Below are 23,172 nucleotides of genomic sequence, written 5' to 3' on the forward strand. Positions count from 1 at the left end.
TTCTGAGTTAAATCAAATTTGAAAGTACGATTTATTTATATCAATAGTTGACTGTAATACAAGTACAGAATCCATTTCAGAGTAGTATTTAAAGATAAAAGCACATTTGTATGATTTATTTAACGTGACTTAAATATCTATTCCTTGCACAACTTAGTTATATATTAGCAAAAATTTATCATGGGCATAAAGCTACTAGTTACTCTACTTCCGTGCATCATATCATTGTTTCAATAAGCTCCGTGTAATAGAATCAAATTTATCCATTTTACAGTGTATTTCACAACTTGCTCATGCTTCCCGCACTACACACTGAAGGCCGCTGGCAGCACAACTGTTCTGTAGAATTTGAATCGAGAGAAAAGATTTCCTTTCCAGGCAACTGTTGATTGTTTTATGGTACATTTTTGTCATTCACTTGGTATGTGTTTCTTAGGCTGGATTTGTTCTCTACTAATTGACACGATTTGGAGACAATTTGAAATATACTGTTCATGTTTTCTGCTTTTAGGGGTTCGATAATATCGACTACAATCTAGGAAATACGCAAGAGATGCTTTGCATCGTTATTCATTTTCAGTGGGATTCAACCATGGTGCCTTACTACAAATTTTACCTGTGCTTTTTATGTAAAATTTTAAAATATCTGCGATCAAATATCAAATAATGTAACTGTGGACGAACATGATTGCGCAAAAAGTGCTTATCTTGTATAATAGGAATAAATATGTATGAGTTAAAATGCACAAAAAAGAAGTCGAATACGATATCGATAATGTTTGCTGAATTACTCATTTTAAATCGCGATAAAATCTGCTAAAGCTATGACTGAAGCTTGTTCAACATTTTATTCGAATTTCGATTCCGGTAGCAGATCGTACCATGCTTTAACACCTTGTGCTGTTGCAATATCTGGATCACTTAATACAAGTTTTTGCTGTAAATAGACAAACAATAGATTTGTGATCGGTCATCTACGGGTTCTCTGAATCTCATATTCACTTACCATTCCAATGACAGGGCTTCCGAAGAATCCCTTTTGAGTGCAAACAGTGACCTCCAGTTCGGAGTTCACCAGCTCCGCATTCGAAATAATGTACTCAAAAGTGGTGTCGAACACCGGGTCGCAGTTGTCTTTAACAACATTAGTTTTTCGTTTGGATTCTTTGGATCGTCCCGGAAGTAAGTACAGCTTAACATAGGGATCTGGGATATTAGACGGATCTTTCTGTGGGATGTTGCTAATTTTATGCACAATTACGAGCAGTCGTTGTCGTTGCACACTAAATGCAATGGTTAGTTGAATACGACCCAACCCAGCAGATCCAGCTGACGATGTGGTGCTTGGAGTGCGTCGCAGAAGTTCCGATCCGTTTTCGCTTAAATTTGGACTTCTTGGTGGAGTAGCCATCATAACCGTATTGAGTGTAGACACAACAAAAGGTTCTTCCGGTATAGACATTTGGTCGGTAATACCAGAGGCTGTAGATTTTCGAGATTCTTGTCTTTTAATTGAGCTTGCAACAGCCTGCTCTGAAGTAGTGGAATCCGCTACTGCGGAAGGAGCAGCTTTGATAGAACTTGTTCTCGATAAGGTGCTATCACCACCGTATCCTTCGGATACCGAAGTCTTATCGGAAGCAGCTTCGACTGAGTCACGGCTACGCTTCAAAACTCGCAGCGACAAGGACATAATAACTCTGGTTTCAGGACCTGATTTCTGAAGCTGGAACGGCTGTGACATAAGTTCCAGATTGTTCTTCTCCATCAGCCCGCTTAGAATGTAGGTCAACGTGCCTAGTGTGTTGCTGGTCTTCTGATCAATAATCTTCAGCTGCAAGGTGTCGTTGTCTGGGTTTCCTACCAGAAACGTGAACCCTTGTTCCCACACCGGAGCATCGGTACGCATTTGAACGCTAGTCTGTTCCGTTTTCTTTCCGACGCTTAGTACGAGATATGGATCTGGTTGACTTTGTTGACGGGCTTGCTGTTAGTTTGAATAGAGATAATCTGCATTATAAGGTTCGTAGACTTCTCAACCACCAATACACTTTTCGTTCACTCCATGCTGCATTACAACTACAAAAACCACGCGGATTGATCGCAGAACCCTTCCCCCATACATAGTTTATCGTGGTCATTCGACAATAAGCCTAAGCCTAATAAGCTAAAAAGAATCTAATACAATGTGAAGCTCCTCGTAGGCTCAACATGACCACGTAGGCTTATTGGCAAATGACCACGATGCTCTACATATGGGGAGGGAGGGTTCGGAAACCGAACCACGTGGTTTCTGTGGTCGTTAATGTTCAGCGCTACTATTTACTTAATGAAAAAAAAATCTAATTCAATAACTTACCGGAAGATTTTTAGCCGAATCAATGAACACCGTCAACAGGGCAGTGCTCATTGACGTAACTCGCAATAGTTGCGTTTCTTCTAGGGCAGCCTTAAGATCGTTTTTGTCAGCACTCAACGTGAACCAGGTCAGTCTCAGATGAACTAAGCCATGTTTGGCTTGCTCGAGTGTTAACCACTGTAAAATATAAAATGAATTAGTGCACAATATTAGTGCCCGAGATAGCACGTAAATATTACTCACAGTATCAATTTCTCCGTTTTTGGTAACACTGCTGATCTCGACCGTGGCTCTGCGTGATATTAAAGTGGTAGTAGGAAAAAATAGTTATTAATTTAAAAAATTTATGACTGTTTTTATGCATGCCTTTTCAACTACACCGGAAGCTAAAAATTGAAAAAAGTGAAACATTTAAAACAAAAACCAGATGGCATCAAACACTAAAAGCAAACAAATTCTGGCTATCAAAGGGGTATCTTTCTATACTCAAAGAATTAAAAGAATGCTGAGGGTAATCTACGCAAGCAATCCTAGGGGGTCTCGAGGTATTAAATAAATGTTATGCACAGAATAGTAAGGATTAAATTTGGTTATAGTGACAAAAATGCATTATAAGCAAACCGAAAGAAGTTTCTTAAAAGGCGTGTAGAGAAATCGTTCAATTGAAAAAAGAGCAGTCCATTAGAAGTGGTACGATCCTCCGACAGTTATCGTTATACAGAAGCAAGAAATTGTAAATGAACTTAGCACTTGTCTTCGAACCTGCCTAGGGGGTCGTGGTCGCCGGTTCGGTCCCAGTCGAATAACTTAATGCCAATCAAGGTTTGGTGAGAAACGTCAACACAAGCCTGCGGGGGTTCGTAGGTCGCATAGGGTGATAATTGCAAGTATCGTCGTCGATCGGTTACGGTTAGAAGTCAATTTCGAATCGTGACCATCATCCAGTTTCAGGTGGGATGTATGTTCAGTTTGGGTGATTGGATTAATTGAAATAGTTGGCGAGTTTTTGTTAGTGGGATCACGGGAACGTTGCAGAAGAAAAGACAAGAAACGAGAAATAGAATTTGATTATAATTAGATGTTGATTGCTGATAATGTGCCAGAGATGTCCTGTTTTGCAGTTTTCGCATTTTGTGGGTGCTTGAATGTTGTATTTGAGAAGACTCGCGTGAGATTGTTATATACAGTGATTGAGCTGTTTCTAGAGATGTTTCAGACCAAGATATAATAGCAAGAATTTGAAAGAGCAGAGCTAAAAACCTTTAATTAATATTATGAATGAACTTTGAATATGGCCCTAAAGGTAAACCAGAAGATCTTCATAAGCTTTTAATTAAAAAAAATCGGAATTTTGGCGTTTTAAAATTTTGGAATTTTGGAACTTTGGAAATTTGGAATTTTGGAATTTTGGAATTTTGGAATTTTGGAATTTTGGAATTTTGGAATTTTGGAATTTTGGAATTTTGGAATTTTGGAATTTTGGAATTTTGGAATTTTGGAATTTTGGAATTTTGGAATTTTGGAATTTTGGAATTTTGGAATTTTGAGATTTAGGAATTTTGGAATGTTGGAATTTTGGAATTTTGGAATTTTGGAATTTTGGAATTTTGGAATTTTGGAATTTTGGAATTTTGGAATTTTTGAATTTTGGAATTTTTGAATTTTGAATTTTGAATTTTGGGATTTTGGAATTTTGGAATTTTGGAATTCTGGAATTTTGGAAGTTTTGAATTTTGGAATTTTGAATTTTGGAATTTTGGAATTTTGGAATTTTGGAATTTTGAATTTTGGAATTTTGGAATTTTGAATTTTGGAATTTTGGAATTTTGAATTTTGGAATTTTGGAATTTTGGAATTTTGGAATTTTGGAATTTTGGAATTTTGGAATTTTGGAATTTTGGAATTTTGGAATTTTGGAATTTTGGAATTTTGGAATTTTGGAATTTTGGAATTTTGGAATTTTGGAATTTTGGAATTTTGGAATTTTGGAATTTTGGAATTTTTGAATATTGGAATTTTGGAATTTTGGAATTTTGGAATTTTGGAATTTTGGAATTTTGGAATTTTGGAATTTTGGAATTTTGGAATTTTGGAATTTTGGAATTTTTGAATATTGGAATATTGGAATTTTGGAACTTTGGAACTTTGGAATTTTGGAATTTAGCTTATTTAGAATTTTTAACTTTTGTTTGGAACTGAAATTCTCCAGTTTTTTAACCACGCCTAATCCGGACATGTCCCCTAAGCCGAAGTATTGTTATGTTAACAGAAAGTTGCTATCATAGACTTTCATGAAGGGAATAAAGACAATTCGTTGTAAGCTTTTTGACAAACTTATTAGTTCTTAAATTACACAGATCAATATAACTTAATCACAATCTTTGTTTTGCTCCTAAAATCTTTTAGAACTTTTAACATATGGATGTTGATAATTTATTGGAATTATTAATTTTACTCTTCTGCACAATTTTCCACACATGTGAATGAATTTTCTAACTCAATACAAGGCCATCTATTCTAAAATTTCAAACAGAATATGCAGCATATATTTATAGAGTATTAGTATTTGGGGACAAAACGAATCCGCTAATATCAACTCGAACACTGCTCATGACCGCTTTTTGCAGCAATGCCATTTTTGTAGAGTTTCGGTGTAAATCAGTAAATCTTCTTCACAAAATTATTTCCTTCAGCTCACCCAAAATAAGTACATACCGTAATATTGCTTATTACGTTTAGTTAGAACTGATTGAAGGTCAAAACATTTTTGAGACGATTTTCAGACTTAATCAAAAATCTACAATAATGCATTGGTTACAAATGTGCGTTTATGGACAAATTGGCGGATGAACGAAGCAAGAAATATCAACTATGGAACGAAAGCTAAAACCCATCACCACCTGCCAAGATAGTCGTCATTCTGGACACCTGGGAAGCCAGGATCCCAATCCCAAAGGTTGAGTTCGATTTCCTGCCCAAGAGTAGCGTTTACCTCAGCCTACAAAATTAAAAAGTAGCTAAATCAATACTTCAGTAATGATGCTGTTCAAAATAGATAGCATATTTGATGAACGGATTATCTATTTTGTTAAGAATTGTTATATGCGATCAGCGGGTTTTACTAAAATTTGAAACAAACAAAGCCATCAGCCCATGCACGTTTAATTAGGCAAGGAGCATTTTACTTTCGATAAACCATTTGCCTTTTCAAATACTCATTACTATTATTTACAAGCAGCCTACCTCTGCACATAAATGATACAACAGCATTACGGGTTATCTACAAGAAATGCCTTAATCAACCCGAAAACATATTTACAGAACACAGACTAAAACAAAAAAGCAAATTGGCCACTTCCCACAAAAGTTAAAACCAAGACCAAAACATTGCGGAACAATAGCTCCTCGTAACTCTTTACAAAACTTAAGCCAAACTTATAGATAATAACAAACTTAAAACAATCTCACCTTCCCAGCAGCTCATCATCACCGCCGGCGTCTTTATCGTTGAGAACAATCTGCAATTGTTGGCCGCTTTCCGCATGGATAAACGCCTATTGATTTTTTTTTGCATGAACAAGCATGTCATCGATGTGGCGGTGTTGTGTTGTCAGACCAAGAGAATAAATGTGTCGAATAGTTTTGATGGCCGAGAGAGACGCAGTATCAGTGTGAGAGAGAGGGGAGTTTGGCATGGCAAATGAGATAAGAATAAATCAAAAAATAATGGCTGTCGTTTTTGTTTTGGCGAGCATCACTGCTAATTTGTCTTAATATTCCAATGAAATAAAAATGAATGGTTTAAAAACGCATCAGTCTTGGAAGTGGCTCAGTAACCGATAAAGGTATGTGCAAACAAACACGCGGTCGTTGCTTTTTATATAAAATGGCTTTCATCGAATAATTCAATAGCTAAGCGATTGAACAAAGCTAACAACAATAATAGCTGCCAAACAACCAAAACTTACGCGTTTTCTAGTTCCTGTTCCATAACTATAGGTAATGAATGGTTCATAAAACTAAAGAAGAAAACGAAAAAAAATACTAATCAAAACAAAAATTTCATGTTTGAACTAATATTATACAAATAATAATCGATTGCGAAACAATGATGAATAAATGGAAATGTGTTAAACTAGAATAAAAGAACAGACAAACATACGTAACAGCTTGAACATTTTTCTGAAAAATCCATCGTTCAACTCCTCTATCACCACCTTGTGAGTATGTCACATGAAACAATTTTTCATATGACATTGTCACCAGGAGGCGCTGGAGTTAACTGTCAAACTCGAAGGATAACGACGCTAGCGCCTCAAGTTGTTAAACGTACAATCAATCAAATTCAAATTGATCGTTGAAGTCATGGTCGATAGTGTTATGTCTGTTTGTCTGTGATAAAAGGTTATAATGTTTTTGATAAACATGTTTCACTAACCTACAATGTTTCTTCAATAGAACTTTTCTAATAATTGTCCAAAATTTTAACCTTTCATACAACCGACAAAAATCTACAAACATGGCATAATTTTGGCTTTACAAAATAGGAGCCGTTTATTCTCTTCGATTTGCTCGATTTTCATCATAGTCCCATCCCAGTCTTGATGTCAGACGGTTAAAAAAGTACCTAATATTAGGTACTTTTCACTCAAATCAGGAATTCAGTGTGGAAACTCAAAATTGAGTAAATTTTTCTGGAAATTAAGTGAAATTTACTTAATATGAAGTCAAAAATACTTCATTTCGAACAGATACTAACCAAAAGTTAGGTAAATTTAACTTAACTTTTGAAAACATGAGATTATTCAACGTTGGGTTCCCACACTTTACTATCATTGCTGAGTAGTTTTGCTCTTCATTTTATGGCAACAGAGGGAAGAGGGAAGGAGATGCAAGAGAAAAAAAGTACCTAAAATTAGGTATTTTTTCTAACCGTGTAGGTTATTGATTTGAATCAGTACTCATGTTTTACATCATTCCTTCCAACAAACAAACAACTATCTCTGTTCAATCAAAGTTGATTGCTTATTTTCCGGGTATTGATCACCCAATATGGACATTAATTACAATGTTTGACAACTCATTGTGCATATGCATAGTATGTGAAAAATTTATATCGCAAAATATATTCAAGGCAACCAGATTCCTTCAATGGGATTCGAACCCACGACTGAACTGCTGCTTTGGCCAACTATGCTATGAAAGATCTCCGTCGGCCTTCGCAACTAGGCGGCTACTGAATAAGTCCGGAGCTCCTTGGACGCATAGCCGAAGCACTCCCAATCTATTTCGTAAATCAAGGCTTCGGAAGTCCTAGAAGTTTAGTCAGTATACCACTCTAACATACTGAGGGTCGTGAGTGTTTTCAAACAAACTTTTACATTTCTCCAGGATAAGCAGTAACGCTTGTAAAATCATTAAAATCGTTATCAAAATCTATGTCTAAACTATGACTAAACTATGAATACTTAAGCTTTAGGAAGGACGCTGTTGTGATTTTTTTATTTTTCCTTCTGGCAATTAATGCATGACAACAATAAGTGAAAATGTAAATCAGATAAACCTTCCACTTTACCTCTAAGTTTTTCTTACTCAAGTACTTCTCAGAAATAAAACGAGAAATCAACGATAATAATAATAAAAATAAAAAAAACAAACAGTGATAATAAAATTAATGATGATTGATCTATCCTAAAACGTTTAAAACTAATTTTTCAATTTGTTTTAGGGAGCGAGTGTTAGCAATGGACCCTAACAACTGAAATTTACTTCAGTCTCTTAGAGCGAGCCTCTGTTGCACCAGAAAACAAGCAACAGATATCAGCAACGTGTTTCGTACATAAACTCGACAAAACATTCGTTTTTAACTACTATAGCAAGCATTTTAAAATGATGTAGCTGGTATGCCTATTATGGCCACCCCCGGGTTCATAATACGCAACGTCGAGATTGTTAATATACGTATTATTGTCTCGCTATTTGATTTTTATGTTCCATTTCTACATATTCCTCGAGCCTAATATGGAACTCCATTGTGTGCTAGTAGTGAACACTTTACCGTATTTTCATTTACAAATTAGTTAGTATAACTGAATTTCTAAATTCCAGTCCATAACAATTGTATGAAGCTGCTGTCCTAATATATGAAGCAACTTCATCCGACAGAAGTTTGCAGGAAATCATCAATTCCAGCGTTCAGTTTTCGGTTTTGTTCAGGGGGTCCATTACTAGCACACACTCCCTGATTCATTCTCATTTAAAGAAATATTTTAAATTTGAGCTTCAACGATTATAGGTTTTTTGAAAAAATTACTACGTAACAGCTTCCTTTAAATATTCGAAAATTTAAATAGGTCGGTTATGAATAGTAAAAGATAACATAAACAAATTTTTTTTTAATAAAACTACACCTTAGCAATACGCAAATCATAAACTCTCAAAACCCACCCCAAATGAAATATGTTCAGTTAGCTATTGTATACATTGCGTTATGGTGAACCGCATGAGATATCTGCAAATTCTAAAACCGCGTTCAACTCAACAATCAAAACAAAAAATACAGCAAAATAATCACACATTTAGCCGATGCATGCAAACTAACCGCAAACTGATCAATCTTTACATTGTGGAATTCCCTCGCGGGCAAACCAGATAAAATCTACCATAGCACGGTTAGTTCAGGGCATGACGTTATTCAGTCTTAAACGACCGTTGTTTATTAGTAGAATAATGGAGTCAACAAATATACTTCACTCTAATAAATGTGTTCTAGTGTGCTACAAGTGTACTGGAGTGTTGGTGTAGGGAAGAATGCTATGTTTGGAGTTGAAAAAAAACGTCGAAACCCAAAACAAAATTGCGTGGCCATAAGTTACTTACCTCACACCAGTAGTCCCACTTGGGGTTGACCGTGTTGTCGATTGTTTGGGTGCGGAACTGCTGTGCACCGACCGACACAATTGCGTACGGATCAGACTTGCCCTTGCCCAGCACGCTGATGTCCTTCTTCATCAGATCCTTTGCCTCGACAACGTGAATTCGAAGAACACCCTAGGAAGAAATTGCAAATTAGCAATTGGTATTTAAATACAGATAGGACCATATAATGATGTTAAATATATCCTTGGAAAACCAAAAAAAATGGATATTCGTATTTTTTGCGCTTCAATTTAAAAATAAATTATATTTCTAAATCTAAACTAAATAATGAAACTGAGTAGAACAAAATGTAATTCCTTGCATTTTTATTCTTTGGATATACTTTTTTACGGCAACTACTCCATTATTGTAATTCAGCTGCCAATCTTCCCGCCCACGGTGGGCTGATGGGCGGCACATTAATTAGCAAACTCTTACCTCCGGTTCTGGCATCTTCAAAGAAAGCGCCGGTACGCCATCATTCAGAATGATTGGCAACTTGTTTGGCAACACCATGATAGCGGCAACCTGCTCCACGATAATTTTCCTCAATATATCGCTCAGTCCGGGCATGTCGAGCAGATCAACCACTCCGACCAGGTTGAAATCGATATTCGGATTGTTGAGGAAAAATATCTGCAGCCCGCCGACGAGTGGCATCTGGGAAATTAGTGGCTTCATTATGACCCGCACCGTACCGTGGATTTGGAAATCCTTAATTCCCCCGCGTAATCCGCTCAGCGAAAAGTTGATATCACAGTCACCGGCGTAGAACAAGTCCAAGTCCATGATGATTTCATTGCGAGAAACATTTTTCTCGTACACCTTTACTCCGCCAATTCGAGGAGGCTAAAAATATCCACGTTTTAGTTTGCGAAATGCAATTCATTTCAGTGTCAGCAGATAAGTTCTTACGATTGTTCCAAGAATCATACGGTCAAATTTGAAACCATTCAACTTGTATCCGGCCAACGCTTGTTGAATGTTGGGCTCGATAGATTCCTTTATGAGATTTTTGGCGAAGAAATTTGCATTGGGCCATACTTGTTTCAGAATCTGAACATTTGAGGTAGAATATGAAATTAATGATACATCATTGGTCCACAACAGAAGGAAAACATACCTTATTAAGCCACTCGCAACGCTCAATGTCGGGAAAGAAAACCTGTAAACAAAATAAGTAGATTAGTAAATAAGTTCATATGCATGTGCCATGAAATATGGTATGAATCCGGAATCTTCAAATTGCATTGGGGGATTGGGATGAACAAATATTTTAAGACGATTTGTCAGAGGCGTCGCGTGGTCAATTCTTCAACCTGTGCACCGAGCGGTGTATTTCGGTTTTCAGTTGATTGATGTAGCTGTCAATGAATCAGCATTAAAATTACGAGTATGCACGCGCCCTGTGATATTTTTTTTTGATTTTATATTAAAGGAAAAAAGTTAAGCATTTAATAATGTAAATTATGACGAGTTGATAATTGTTCGTGCTTCACGTTTCAAAATTGAATATTTTGAGAAAAAAAACCTGACCTGAAAGAGGGACCTGAAATGACACATCCAATATGAACGATCTATCTTCAACCGTGTTTCCCATATGTTTCGTCTATTTGCTTCTAAGCTATATCTAATTTAGCGAATTAAGCTCAAACTAAACTTAAAGTGAAAGTGGGTTTAATTGAAAAACAAACTAATCTGGGGAATCATAATGCTTTTCAATATGACATATAAGACAGCTATTCAATGAAACGGTATCTTTTAATTTCAATTCAAGTTATTATATTAAGAATGATTACACAGGTAATACACATTTGTGATTAGCATGTCACACATATCAGAAAAATGGGGTCTCTATAATGAAGCTTATACAGATATGTTCCGTTTTTATCAACACGGTCCGTGAGTTTCAGTTGATAAAATCGGAACAGTGACAAAATCGGAGTCTTTCGCCATACTGATTTGAGAAAGTTAACTCCTAGTGTGCCACTGTAAACACGCTCAAAGCAGGCGATTTATTTATGTCTTATGATCACATAAATATTTTTGGGTATATATCTCAGTTTACGACATTTTTTTGTAGACATATTTCTTGATGCATTCGAGGATATGTACTCCAGAATAGTTTGGACGGCCTAGAACATCCGAAAAAATATTTTGAACGATTTTTCAGTTATATCAGAACGCTCAGAACATAACAATGTAATCCTTCGTCCTAAAGTAATAAAGGGCAAACAAACCCGCATCTTATCACTTTTAGTCGGTGAAAAGAATCCTTCCTTGTTAGTTACGGTTTTATTACCGTTAGTGCTTGAAATATTATAAATACAACATTTAACCAAAAACTAACCCAAGTTAGTTTATTTTAAAGGCTAAATCTCTAAAAAAAATGATTGAATTTTCTTGTTGATAAAAACGGAATAATTTTGTTGACGAAATCGGAGCGTGATAAAAACGGAACGTGATAAAATCGGAACATATCTGTAATCTAAACGTTACTCAATTATTAATTATTCAATTATCATTATTACTTAGATGAATCTTTTTTTCGAAGGGCTGTTTTCATACCACGTGGACAGATGTCGAACATTTTTATATGTGTCTGATCATGCAATTTTTTATTAATTTGTGTTAACCATGTACATTTTTCCTACCCCTCTACCCGTTAAGTTGTCCACGTGGTATACGAATAACTTTTGGATATTGGATTTGACGAAAAAATTCATCATAAGCCACGCTTGTGATCCAATGTGCTTTTTCAAAACCGGACTTTCGCCATGGAACGCTTCGAGAGAGCAGAAAATTCATTTAATCACCGCCTCTTTTCTTTTTCTATTTTATTCCGTTTGCGCGCTCTTCAACCAAATGCGCATGCGCTGTTTGAAGCGGTATGGGTTACCTACTCGGTAGGCGCCAAACCGATGTGCTTTTCTGCACCGGCACCAAACCGTGCACTGCAAACGATGAACGCTTTGGCTACCTATACATCGCCGATTGCGGTTAAAGCGGATGACCTACACATACAAAATAATGCGTGTATGATGCGTGGCAAACCGTTCTCTGCTGAAAGTGCACGTGATGGACAACATATGGCGGTGCGTCGTCGTTTCGGTATCGTGGAGTAAAATATAACGCGCCCCCATCGTATAGCATTTCGGGCATTTCGGTTGCCTCATATCACATGTCGCCTGTAAAAATTCCGTGCATATTTTACGATTATGTATTTATACTCAATCGTTAAGTATGTACTAAACATATGACAAATGCACATGATCCAAGTATTTGTATTAGAATGACAAGAAATCTATTGAGAGTTTTAATGTTAGGGACAAAATTGCTACCTGTGCAGTGCACAGGTTGCACATGCGGACGCGACGCCTCTGCGATTTGTAAAAACTGTCCATTTCGAATCAAATAAAAATATAGTTAAAGAAATTGGAAATATTTGGAAATTTGCATTACCATATTAGACCATTACATCCATTACATCGAATCGCTTGCTTGCGGTCAAGCCACTCCAAAGCGACAATGTACTGCTCAAAGCGCACAAGTCCAAGTCCTGGTAGTGGGTGGGATACCAAGCAGACCTGACATGAATTCCCACCACCAGCGGTGTGGTGCCTTTCGCATGTGATGGAAGAGGCGCACAGTTTAATTTTATAGGGAACGTATATCCTTTTGATACTCTTAGTGTACGAAATCTATCTATCTATCTATCTATCTATCTTCTATTATTATATTATTATTATTATTATCTATCTATCTATCTATCTATCTATATCTATATATCTATATATCTATATATATATATATATATTATATATATATATATATAAAACTCAATGTTTGTATGTTTGTATGTATGTTTGTATGTATGTTCCAGCATAACTTCTGAACGCATTGACCGATTTCAACCAAATTTGGAACACTCATTCTTTATCTTAAGGAGACGACGATAGGGTGGTTATGGATGCTGTTCGGAAAAGGGGGAGGGTCTGGGGGGAGGGGTATTCCTTAGTCATCGATCGACTCAGTGTACCTTCTGAACCCCTTGGCCGATCTCAACCAAATTTAAAACACACATTTTTTACCTTAAGGAGACGACGATAGGGCGGTTATGGATGATGTTCGGAAAAGGGGGAGGGTCTGGGGGGAGGGGTATTCCTTAGTCATCGATCGACTCAGTGTACCTTCTGAACCCCTTGGCCGATCTCTACCAAATTTGGAACACACATTCTTTATATTATGGAGACGACGATAGGGGGTTAGGGATGCTCTTTGGAAAAGGGGAATGGTAAGGGGGGAGGGCTATTGCTAAGTTATCGATCAACTCAGTGTAACTTCTGAACCCATTGGTTGATTTCAACCAAATATGAAACACACATTCTTTATCTTAAGAAGACGACGATAGGGGGGTTAGGGATGCTCTTTGAAAAAGGAGGAGAGTGAGGGTAGCGGTATTGCTTAGTTATTGATCAACTCAGTTTACCTTCTGAACCCCTTGGCTGATTGGAACAAACATTTTTATCTTAAGGAGTCGACGATAGGGGGGTTAGGGATGCTCTTCGGAAAAGGAGGAGGGTAAGGGGGGAGGGGCATTGCTAAGTTATCGATAAACTCAGTGTAATTTCTGAACCCCTTAGCCGATTTCAACCAAATTTGGAACACACATTCTTTATCTTAAGGAGACGACGATAGGGGTTAGGCATGCGCTTTGGAAATAAGAGATGGTATGTGGAGAAGGATATTGTTTAGCAATCGATCAACTCAATGTAAGTCTTGAGCCCCATGACCGATTTGAACCAAATTTGTATCAAATATTGTCTGTCCTAAGGAACCGATTTTAGTGGATATTGGTAGGTCCTTTTAAAATGGGGAGGTTGTGAGAGAGGGGTTTTGTTTAGTTAGCGATCAATTCAGCATAACTTCTGAACCCATTTACCGATGTCCACCAAATTTGGAACCCATATTCTCTGTCTAAGGAAGACTATATCAGGCTAGGTAGGACTGTCATAGCTGAACGAGAGAGAGCATATTTATTAAACGAACAGTTTAGTATACCTTTCTATCGCATGGGTGAATTCAAACCAAATATTTAAACACGTATTGTTTATCCAAAGGAAATTATTTTAGAGAGGCTGGGAGGAGTTTTTGAAATGCGGGAGAATGTTGGGGTTGGGTATTGTTTAGAAAACGACTTAACTTAAAATCCCTCTTATTTAGTTCATCCGAGGTTCTTTGACATTGTACAATGCTCCGAAAACAATTCTTCAAAAATAGCAAACCCTCGACAATAACATTTCCCTGAAAATGAAATATCCCTGAATGAAGCAGGCCATTAACATAACACTATTTGGCCTAAGGTCATTCAACATGAAGTGAATTTGGGATAATACTGAACATCATTGAAAAGTAATGAATAATGTGTTTCCTTCTGGATGGTGGATGTGATTGCTCTTTTAAAAGTAGGCATTTTCTCGGAATAAGCCAATGGTGGGTGTGATCCCTTCTTTAAAAATATGCGTTTGCCCGGAATAAGACATTGGTGGATGTTTTCCTTTCTTTAGAAATAGACGTTTGCCCGGAATAAGGCTATTCAAACCCACAATACCTTCTTCAAAATCAGTCAAAGCCAAAATCAGTCTAAAAGCCTTCTTTTAATCAAATGATGAAGTATCAACAAGTAAACGCAATTACCCTGTTAACCAATTGGTTTTATTATTTTCCGATTGTGAAAAAAAACTGCAAACCAAACTGGCAACTCCGAGCAAGGTCGGGTACATAAAGCTAGTATATATATATATATATAAAACTCAATGTTTGTATGTTTGTATGTATGTTTGTATGTATGTTCCAGCATAACTTCTGAACCCATTTACCGATTTTAACCAAATTTGGAACACACATTCTTTATCTTAAGGAGACAACGATAGGGGGGTTAGGCATGCTCTTTGGAAAAGGGGGAGGGTGTGGGGGTGGGTAATGCTTAGTTATCGGTCAACTCAGTGTAAATTCTGAACCCCTTGGCCGATTTCAACCAAATTTGGAACACAAATTCTTTATCTTAAGAAGGGGATGATAGGGGGGTTGAGCATGCATTTTAAAAAGGGGGAGGGTATAGGGGGAGGGGTATATCTTAGTTATCGATCTACGCAGTGTAAATTCTGAACCGCTTGGCCGATTTCGACCAAATTTGGAACGCAAATTCCTTATCTTAAGAAGGGGACGATAAAGGGTTAAGCATGCTCTTTGGAAAAGGGGGAAGGTGTGGGGGGAGGGGTATTGCTTAGTTGTCGATCAACTCAGTATAAATTCTGAACTCCTTGGCCGATTTCAACCAAATTTGGAACACAAATTCTTTATCTTAAGGAGGGGACGATAGGGGGTTGAGCATGCTCTTTTGAAAAGGGGGAGGGTATGGGGGGATGGGTATTGCTTAATTATCGATCAACGCAGTTTAAATTCTGAACCCCTTGGCCGATTTCGACCAAATTTGGAACACAAATTCTTTATCTTAAGGAGGGGACGATAGGGGGTTAAGCATGCGCTTTGGAAAAGGGGGAGGGCATGGGGGGAGGGTTATTGCTTAGTTATCGATTAACTCAGTGTAAATTCTGAACCCCTTGGCCGATTTCAACCAAATTTGGAACACAAACTCTTTATCTTAAGGAGGGGACGATAGGAGATTAGGGATGCTCTTTACAAAAGAGGGAGGGTATAGGGGGAGGGGTATTGATTAGCAATCGATCAACTCAATGTATATCCTGAGCCTCATGACCGATTTGAACCAAATTTGTATCAAGTATCGTCTGTCCTAAGGTAGCGATTTTAAGGGATGTGGTTAAGTAATTTTAAAAAGGGGAGGGTGTGGGAGAGGGGTATTGCTTAGTTATCGATCAATTCAGCATGACTTCTGAACCCATTTATCGATGTCCACCAAATTTGGAACCCATATTATCTGTCTAATGAAGACTATATCAGACTGGGTAGGAGTGCCATAGCTAAATGAGAGAGAGGGTATATTCATTAAACGAACAGTTTAGTATACCTTTTTATCGCATAGGTCAATTCAAACCAAACACGTAAACACGTAATCCCTACCCAAAGGAAACAATTATAGAGAGGCTGGAAGGGACTTTTGGAATGGGAGGGGGGGTATTGGGATTGGGTATTGTTGTTCATCGGAATAATGGTATGCCCAGTGAAAAGCAATGATTAATGAGTTTCCTTCTGAATGGTGGATGTGATTGCTTCTTTAAAAGTAGGCATTTGCCCGGAATAAGGCAATGGTGGGTGTGATCCCTTCTTTAAAAATATGCGTTGCCCGGAAAATGGCATTGATGAATGTTTTTCCTTCTTTAGAAATAGACGTTTGCCCGGAATACGACCTTTCAAACCCACAATCCCTTCTTCAAAATCAGCCAATGTTTCCAAAAGCCTTCTTTTAATCAAATGATAAAGTATGAATAAGTAAACACAATTACCCTGTTGACCAATCGGATTTATCATTTTCCGATTGTAAAAGAAAAAAGTAGTTTGTCAATAACTCATTTCAGAGGCTAAATTTCAAAATGTGTTGTATGGTGGACTTCTAGTGCAAAGGTTTTTCTACAACTCTGCCTAATGGTTCGTTGTTTAAATTCCACTATTAACGGAGTTATAGCGATAGTAGCATTAACTTAGACTAAATGATTGCATATTTTGTTATCATTTAGTATAAGTATAACAACTAGCACCGTAACTCCTTTAATAGTGGAATTCGAACATCGACCTGTTAAGGAGAGTTATAGAAAAACCTTCCCACTAAGAGTCCACCATACAACACATTTTGAAATTAGGCCTCTGGAATGAGTTATTGACAAACTACTAAATGATCGAAGGCAGATTACTAAATGATCGATAACATCCTTGGTTGAAATTTGAAAATTATTTGCCAATCATTTTCTGGCGATTTAGACTAGAAAAAAAATACAATTTGAAAAAACAAAAACTATCAGTTAAATATAAAAAAATGGATACGATTGATCTTTTGAAATCCTCAGAAATCGTTTGGGATATAAATTAAGATTTCTAGAATTAATTGGGCATTGATTTTCGTTTCTGTAAAAATTTGGTTTTATTCCCAAACTTTGATATTATGGAGGGGAAAATTTGATGTAAACAATTTATGAATAATCGTTCTCATAGGCTTTAAAACTAAAACAACAATCTTTAAAAATAGATCGACAACCAACAAACGTGTTTTGTTTGACTGTTAAAAATGTACCAGATGTACTGTGTTTAGTTTCCAAATTATATTAAATAAAGTTTAACCAACGCAGTACAAATTAAAGTGTCTGTTTCTCAGTATGTTATGAAACTGTTTACAGTGTCAGTTTAGTCCATCAGTCTGGATTAATTTATTCATTCAGTCAAATATAAATACGGATTTCGATCCCTTGCTACAACATCTGTCTACGATTGTTGAACTCAGGAGGTCAATATAAATACTCTATCAAACTTTTCGTTATTTTAATATGTGAAAATCAGTCCTCTATGCAACTGTATTAACGACAAATGATTTACTTGGGTTTTCGGTTTTCGGTTTTTATTCCTTTTCATTTTTTTTTTTTGGTTTATTGATTGGGAATCTGAAATTGAAATACTGTGAAGTCGATTCTGAGTAATATGTTTCAAATCTCAATAATGTTTTAGGTAGTTAGGTTGTGATTTAAAAGTCAATTTATTTATATAACATTTCACATGGGAAAAATGTTAAAATTGTCGTACAACTGTCAAATAGAACGGACTTGATTGTTCAACTTCAATTTCCGTAATCAAATAAGTCAGCAGATATCTCATTAATTTAAAATTTTGTCTTTGTTGAGTTGACGCTTTGCCCTTTTTACTCATATGTCAATAAAACCCATTTCAACATTGAAATTGGTAAAACCCTTAATTTGGTCCTTAATGTTATATTGCGCCGATCATACTTTATTTATCGCATTTTGCAGTTTAAGCACAGTCAATATGATACAATTATGGTCAACACGCAAACATATGACACCATGGGCGTAGCCAGGATTTCGAGAAGGGGGGGGCAACTTTTTTGATCTTCTAAATCGTAGTTTTATAGTAGTTTTATAAAAAGACATGAATATTAACATATGAAACCAAATCGAAACAATAATGGATTTAAAAATGCGTGATTTATTGCTCATCCGATATTTTTAAATAAAGTGAGAAAAATATCAACGAACACCCTTGGCGACATCTTTTTTGGGCGCCCCTCTCTTACCTAGGAAAAATATGCAAGATTTCAGAATCCAATAACATTTTGAATCCCACCTTAAAGTTTTATAAATTTTTATTAACGAGATTTTTTTCACTATGTTGGCTTGTAGAAGAGTAAGATTTAAAAGTTTAGTGGATTGAAGATGTTTCATATAACAAGCAGTATATAGGCGGTATGTCCCTGAAAAGTTTTTAAATGTTGTGAGCGTTTACACTAAATTGTAAAATATGGCGGCTATCTAAAAACCACGTAGACTGAAATTTCACATTTTCAAACCCCACCTCCCCCCTAGTAGACTTTCGTAGACTTTTCCAAAACCCCTCCCCAACCCCCTTGAACTCTACGTAGATTTTTCCAAATTTTACAAAATATCATATGTGAATGGGCAATCAAAATCGAAATCAAATTTAATCCTCTGTCCACTGCTCCTGAAACCAAATCTCCAAGTCAATTAATTTAATTTCTGTTTAATTCGATTCCTCCTAGAGGTGTGCACCACCGCTGCCGACACTTTTGCATCGGCGCACCACTGCTTAAAATCTGTCACGCATCTGACCTACAATTCTCCACGCCGGTTCAAATTTGTAGAAAACCGAAGATTTTTCTGAATTTCGAATCATTCTCGAAATATTTCCCGTGGAATTTTGGAATGGTTTCCTACGTTCTTGCAGATTTGGAGCAATTTCCTGAGGATTAAAAAAATTCTATAGGCTTTTCCGAATAATTTGCGGTGGAAATTATAGTGAATTTTCAGTTGAAACTTTGGTGAATTTGTCGTAAAAATTTCGAATAATTTTTCATGAAAATTACAAGCGCTTTCTTACAAAAATTGCAAATTTTTTTTTTTGCGGAAACTAAAAGAGTTTTTGGTGGGAAATTCAAATAATTTTCAACAGTTTCTTTAGAAATTCCTAAGATTTTCCATCGATTATTCCAAAGAATTCGCATTAGTACTCCCGAAGAAATTGCCGTAAAATATACAAAGAATTTCCCATGGACATTTCGAATTTCCTGGGGACTTCCCAGAAATTCTCCAGTGAAGGGTTTTTCGCGGAATTCCCCGTTGAAGTGTGACATAATTTCCCGTGAAAATTCTAAAGAATCACTTGTAGTTTCCAAAGAAGTTCCCGACGAAATTAAAGAAAAATAGTAGAATCTGCAATAAAATCCAAGTGGAAATTTTGAATTTTTCTCGAAAGTTTTTATAGAATACTTTCCTGCTCAGTACAGAAGAATTTCCTGGGAATATCCATATAGTTTCAAGCAGTAGTTCAGACTATAACTTCAGAGAAATATATTAGATTATTTCGATATCTTGCAAAAAATCTGAGAAAATCCTAAAAAAAACAAACTAGTAAACTTTGCAGACGCTATGTATAAATTGTTTAAAAAAAATAAATAAAAATAAACAAGTCTATGTAGAATTTTGGTATGCCCCCCGTCCCCCTCCGAAGACTAACGTAGACTTTTTCGAAACCCCTCCCTCCCCCTCAAGAGTCTACGTGGTTTATGGACAGCCCCTAAGATATGTTAGGAACTTGGCAGAGTCGTGGGCATTTCTGGATCCTCGTATGGAATCTGTTGGAACATCCAGGCTGAAAGATCATTAAAATTGCTGAATGTTACACCCAACCGGCGGATGTTAGATTTTCCAACAATTCTGTATAATAATCTACCAAAACTTGTAGAAGAACTGGGCATATGCGAAATTGTTAGATTCTCATACAAATATTGTATTAGAATCTAACAATTTTGTTAGTTTTTCTTACATTTTTTGTATAAGAATATAACAATTTCGCATATGCCCAGTTCTTATACAGGTTTTAGTAGATTCTTATACAGAATTGTTAGAAAATCTAACAACCGCCGGTTGGGTGTATTTATTTACAGCTCATAGTGTCCTAACCGAGCCTGTGACAAGTGCGGTGTCATCATTATCAATAGAGATAGCCCGCTGTCATCATTGAAAAGCAATATGAAAAAAAAAAATTGCCCGGACATCATGGCTACGATCTGCCTATGAGCAAACCATAGCTTCCCAAAGTTGGGGGGTCGCGACCCCCTTCCATAAGATTTACACAGGCTGGAGGGTCGCGACCCCCCAGAACAAGAAAATCCAACTCTGAAGTAAATCGGTCAATGATCGAAATCGCTATCGGATTTCGGATCAAGTAAGATGCAACATAAGAATGGGTCTGTCAGTGATTTGGACCCTGTTGGGTCAATAACATCCATTACTTTGAAGTGGTCGGAATCGACATCGGAAGCAGGAAGGCCATGTGAAATGTGGGGCTATGAATGCTTTGATAGTACATGCCTTGGCACATGTTGTATGTATAGCGGATAAATTTTGCTAATCTACGAGAGCTTTGAGCTCAGAGCTCAGAGAAACCGAAATGGCAGTCAAGGATAAGACCAAATCATACGACTTATTATTTGAGATAGAAGAAAGATTAGAATAAAATTGTTCTGTTTCCCATACCGTAATTCTTGATTCCGGCGCCCCCTGAGGGCTGGCGCCCTTGGTGGGGGCCAACCCGGCCAACCCCACGCTACGGCGCTAGAAAGAATATAAAATCGGCTATAACAATTATTATAAAAATCCTGCATTCTTCCATAAGTTTAAGAAAACTAGAACCATACATCTGAATTTCAAAACAAATCATCTCTGAAATAATATTTATTTTGTTATGAAAACTCATATGTGAATATGTACGTTATGTGGAAGATATTGATTTGGAAAATGTATTGGAGGTAACCACTTTCCCTTCGATGGGACTCGAACCCATGACCCAACAGTACGCTAGACTGGTGCTTTAACCAACTAAGCTACGAAGGACCTCCGTCGGCCTTCGCAACCTAGTGGTTACTGAACGAGCTCGAGATTCCCAAATTGGACGCATAGTCAAATCACTCGCAATCCATTTCTCAAGCCAATACTTCCACATGTGTATTGTACACATCCACATTAGAGGAGCGTGAGTATTTAGAATGTCTGGCGGCTATACACATTCTTCATCAGCAACGGTACTGACCAAGTGAGGTTGTGTAAGCTATTTGCCAGTCGGTCGTCAAGCTCAGACCCGACCGCATTGCGTAGGCAAGAGCACGCAACTCAAGTTCAGTTCAATCAAAGGTAATTGCCTATTTCCGGGGATTAAACCACCCGACTTGGACGTTAATTTACAATGTTATGAAAACTCATATGTGAATATGTACGTTATGTGGAAGATATTGATTTGGAAAATGTATTGGAGGTAACCACTTTCCCTTCGATGGGACTCGAACCCATGACCCAACAGTACGCTAGACTGGTGCTTTAACCAACTAAGCTACGAAGGACCTCCGTCGGCCTTCGCAACCTAGCGGCAACCTAGCGGTTACTGAAGCCGCCAGACATTCTAAATACTCACGCTCCTCTAATGTGGATGTGTACAATACACATGTGGAAGTATTGGCTTGAGAAATGGATTGCGAGTGATTTGACTATGCGTCCAATTTGGGAATCTCGAGCTCGTTCAGTAACCGCTAGGTTGCGAAGGCCGACGGAGGTCCTTCGTAGCTTAGTTGGTTAAAGCACCAGTCTAGCGTACTGTTGGGTCATGGGTTCGAGTCCCATCGAAGGGAAAGTGGTTACCTCCAATACATTTTCCAAATCAATATCTTCCACATAACGTACATATTCACATATGAGTTTTCATAACATTGTAAATTAACGTCCAAGTCGGGTGGTTTAATCCCCGGAAATAGGCAATTACCTTTGATTGAACTAATATTTATTATAAAATAGGCAGAAAAATCAATATGCAAGCTTTCTCCGGAAATTCCTTCGACAATTGCTCCTGGCATTCTATCCGAAATTCTATCAGGGATTCTTTAGGAATGCCTCCAGTAACTTCTTCGGCAGTGTCTTCAGGAATTCCACCATAAATTTTGTCGGGAATTGATCCAAAAATTCCACCATTATTTACTCCAAGAAAATCTTCACGAACTTCTTTATAAGTTCTGCAGAATTCACTTCAATAATTCAAATAATTACGTGCTGTTTCCCATAATTTTTAAGAATAAGAATATTCCGTGGAAATTCCGCAGAATTGACAGTAAACATTCCTGAGAATTTCACGAAAAATCTCTGAATTTCTTGTGTAAATTCCATAAAATTTTCCGTGAATTGTTTCGAATAATTTCTTGTGAAAATTTCAAAGAATTTCTCCAGGAATTCCACCGGAAATTTATACAGAAATTATACCGAAAATGAAATCAACAATGGAATTTTCGGAGGAATTCCTAGATTAATTCGCAATGAAATCCTGAAAGAATTCCGGTGGAAACTTCAAGATTTCCACTGGTAGATCCTCCAGGAGTTTCTCCGAAAATTCCTCCTGGAATTCTTCCAGGAGTTCCACCGGCATTTCGACCAAGAATTTCTCTAGGATTTCCTTCGAGAATAATTCCGGTAGTTCTATCGGCAGTTCCTCTGAAAATTCTTCCGGGAATTTCGGCAAAATTGGAATTTATTTAGGCTTCTTCAGGAATTTATATAGATTTTCCACCAGAAGCTACTCCGAGAATTTCTCTGCGAGCTCCTCAGGGAATTCTCCGGGAGGTCCTCTGATGATGA

General features: G+C 37.0%; 1 protein-coding gene across 8 annotated transcripts in view; it reads right to left on the reverse strand.

The window, feature by feature from the left end:
• The window catches only part of LOC134224149 (extended synaptotagmin-2), a 61,090-nt gene continuing 37,918 nt past the window's right edge, over positions 1 to 23,172 (reverse strand). For 5 of the 8 annotated variants that reach the window (XM_062703421.1, XM_062703426.1, XM_062703419.1 and 2 more), the window contains 10 exons: positions 10,401 to 10,442; positions 10,193 to 10,333; positions 9,716 to 10,126; positions 9,239 to 9,409; positions 6,328 to 6,378; positions 5,260 to 5,357; positions 2,603 to 2,651; positions 2,360 to 2,536; positions 1,007 to 1,987; positions 1 to 937 (listed from right to left, as the gene is read on the reverse strand). In XM_062703421.1, the coding sequence (XP_062559405.1) occupies positions 848 to 937; positions 1,007 to 1,987; positions 2,360 to 2,536; positions 2,603 to 2,651; positions 5,260 to 5,357; positions 6,328 to 6,378; positions 9,239 to 9,409; positions 9,716 to 10,126; positions 10,193 to 10,333; positions 10,401 to 10,442 (2,211 nt within the window). In that variant the 3' untranslated portion in view covers positions 1 to 847. Of the gene's footprint in view, positions 938 to 1,006; positions 1,988 to 2,359; positions 2,537 to 2,602; positions 2,652 to 3,121; positions 3,208 to 5,259; positions 5,358 to 5,827; positions 5,914 to 6,327; positions 6,379 to 9,238; positions 9,410 to 9,715; positions 10,127 to 10,192; positions 10,334 to 10,400; positions 10,443 to 23,172 lie in introns of all 8 variants that reach the window. The other 3 variants (XM_062703425.1, XM_062703422.1, XM_062703424.1) reach the window with 3 other exon arrangements.

The sequence above is a fragment of the Armigeres subalbatus genome, chromosome 3, assembly GCF_024139115.2.
Source record: "Armigeres subalbatus isolate Guangzhou_Male chromosome 3, GZ_Asu_2, whole genome shotgun sequence".
NCBI classification, from domain to species: Eukaryota; Metazoa; Arthropoda; class Insecta; order Diptera; family Culicidae; genus Armigeres; species Armigeres subalbatus.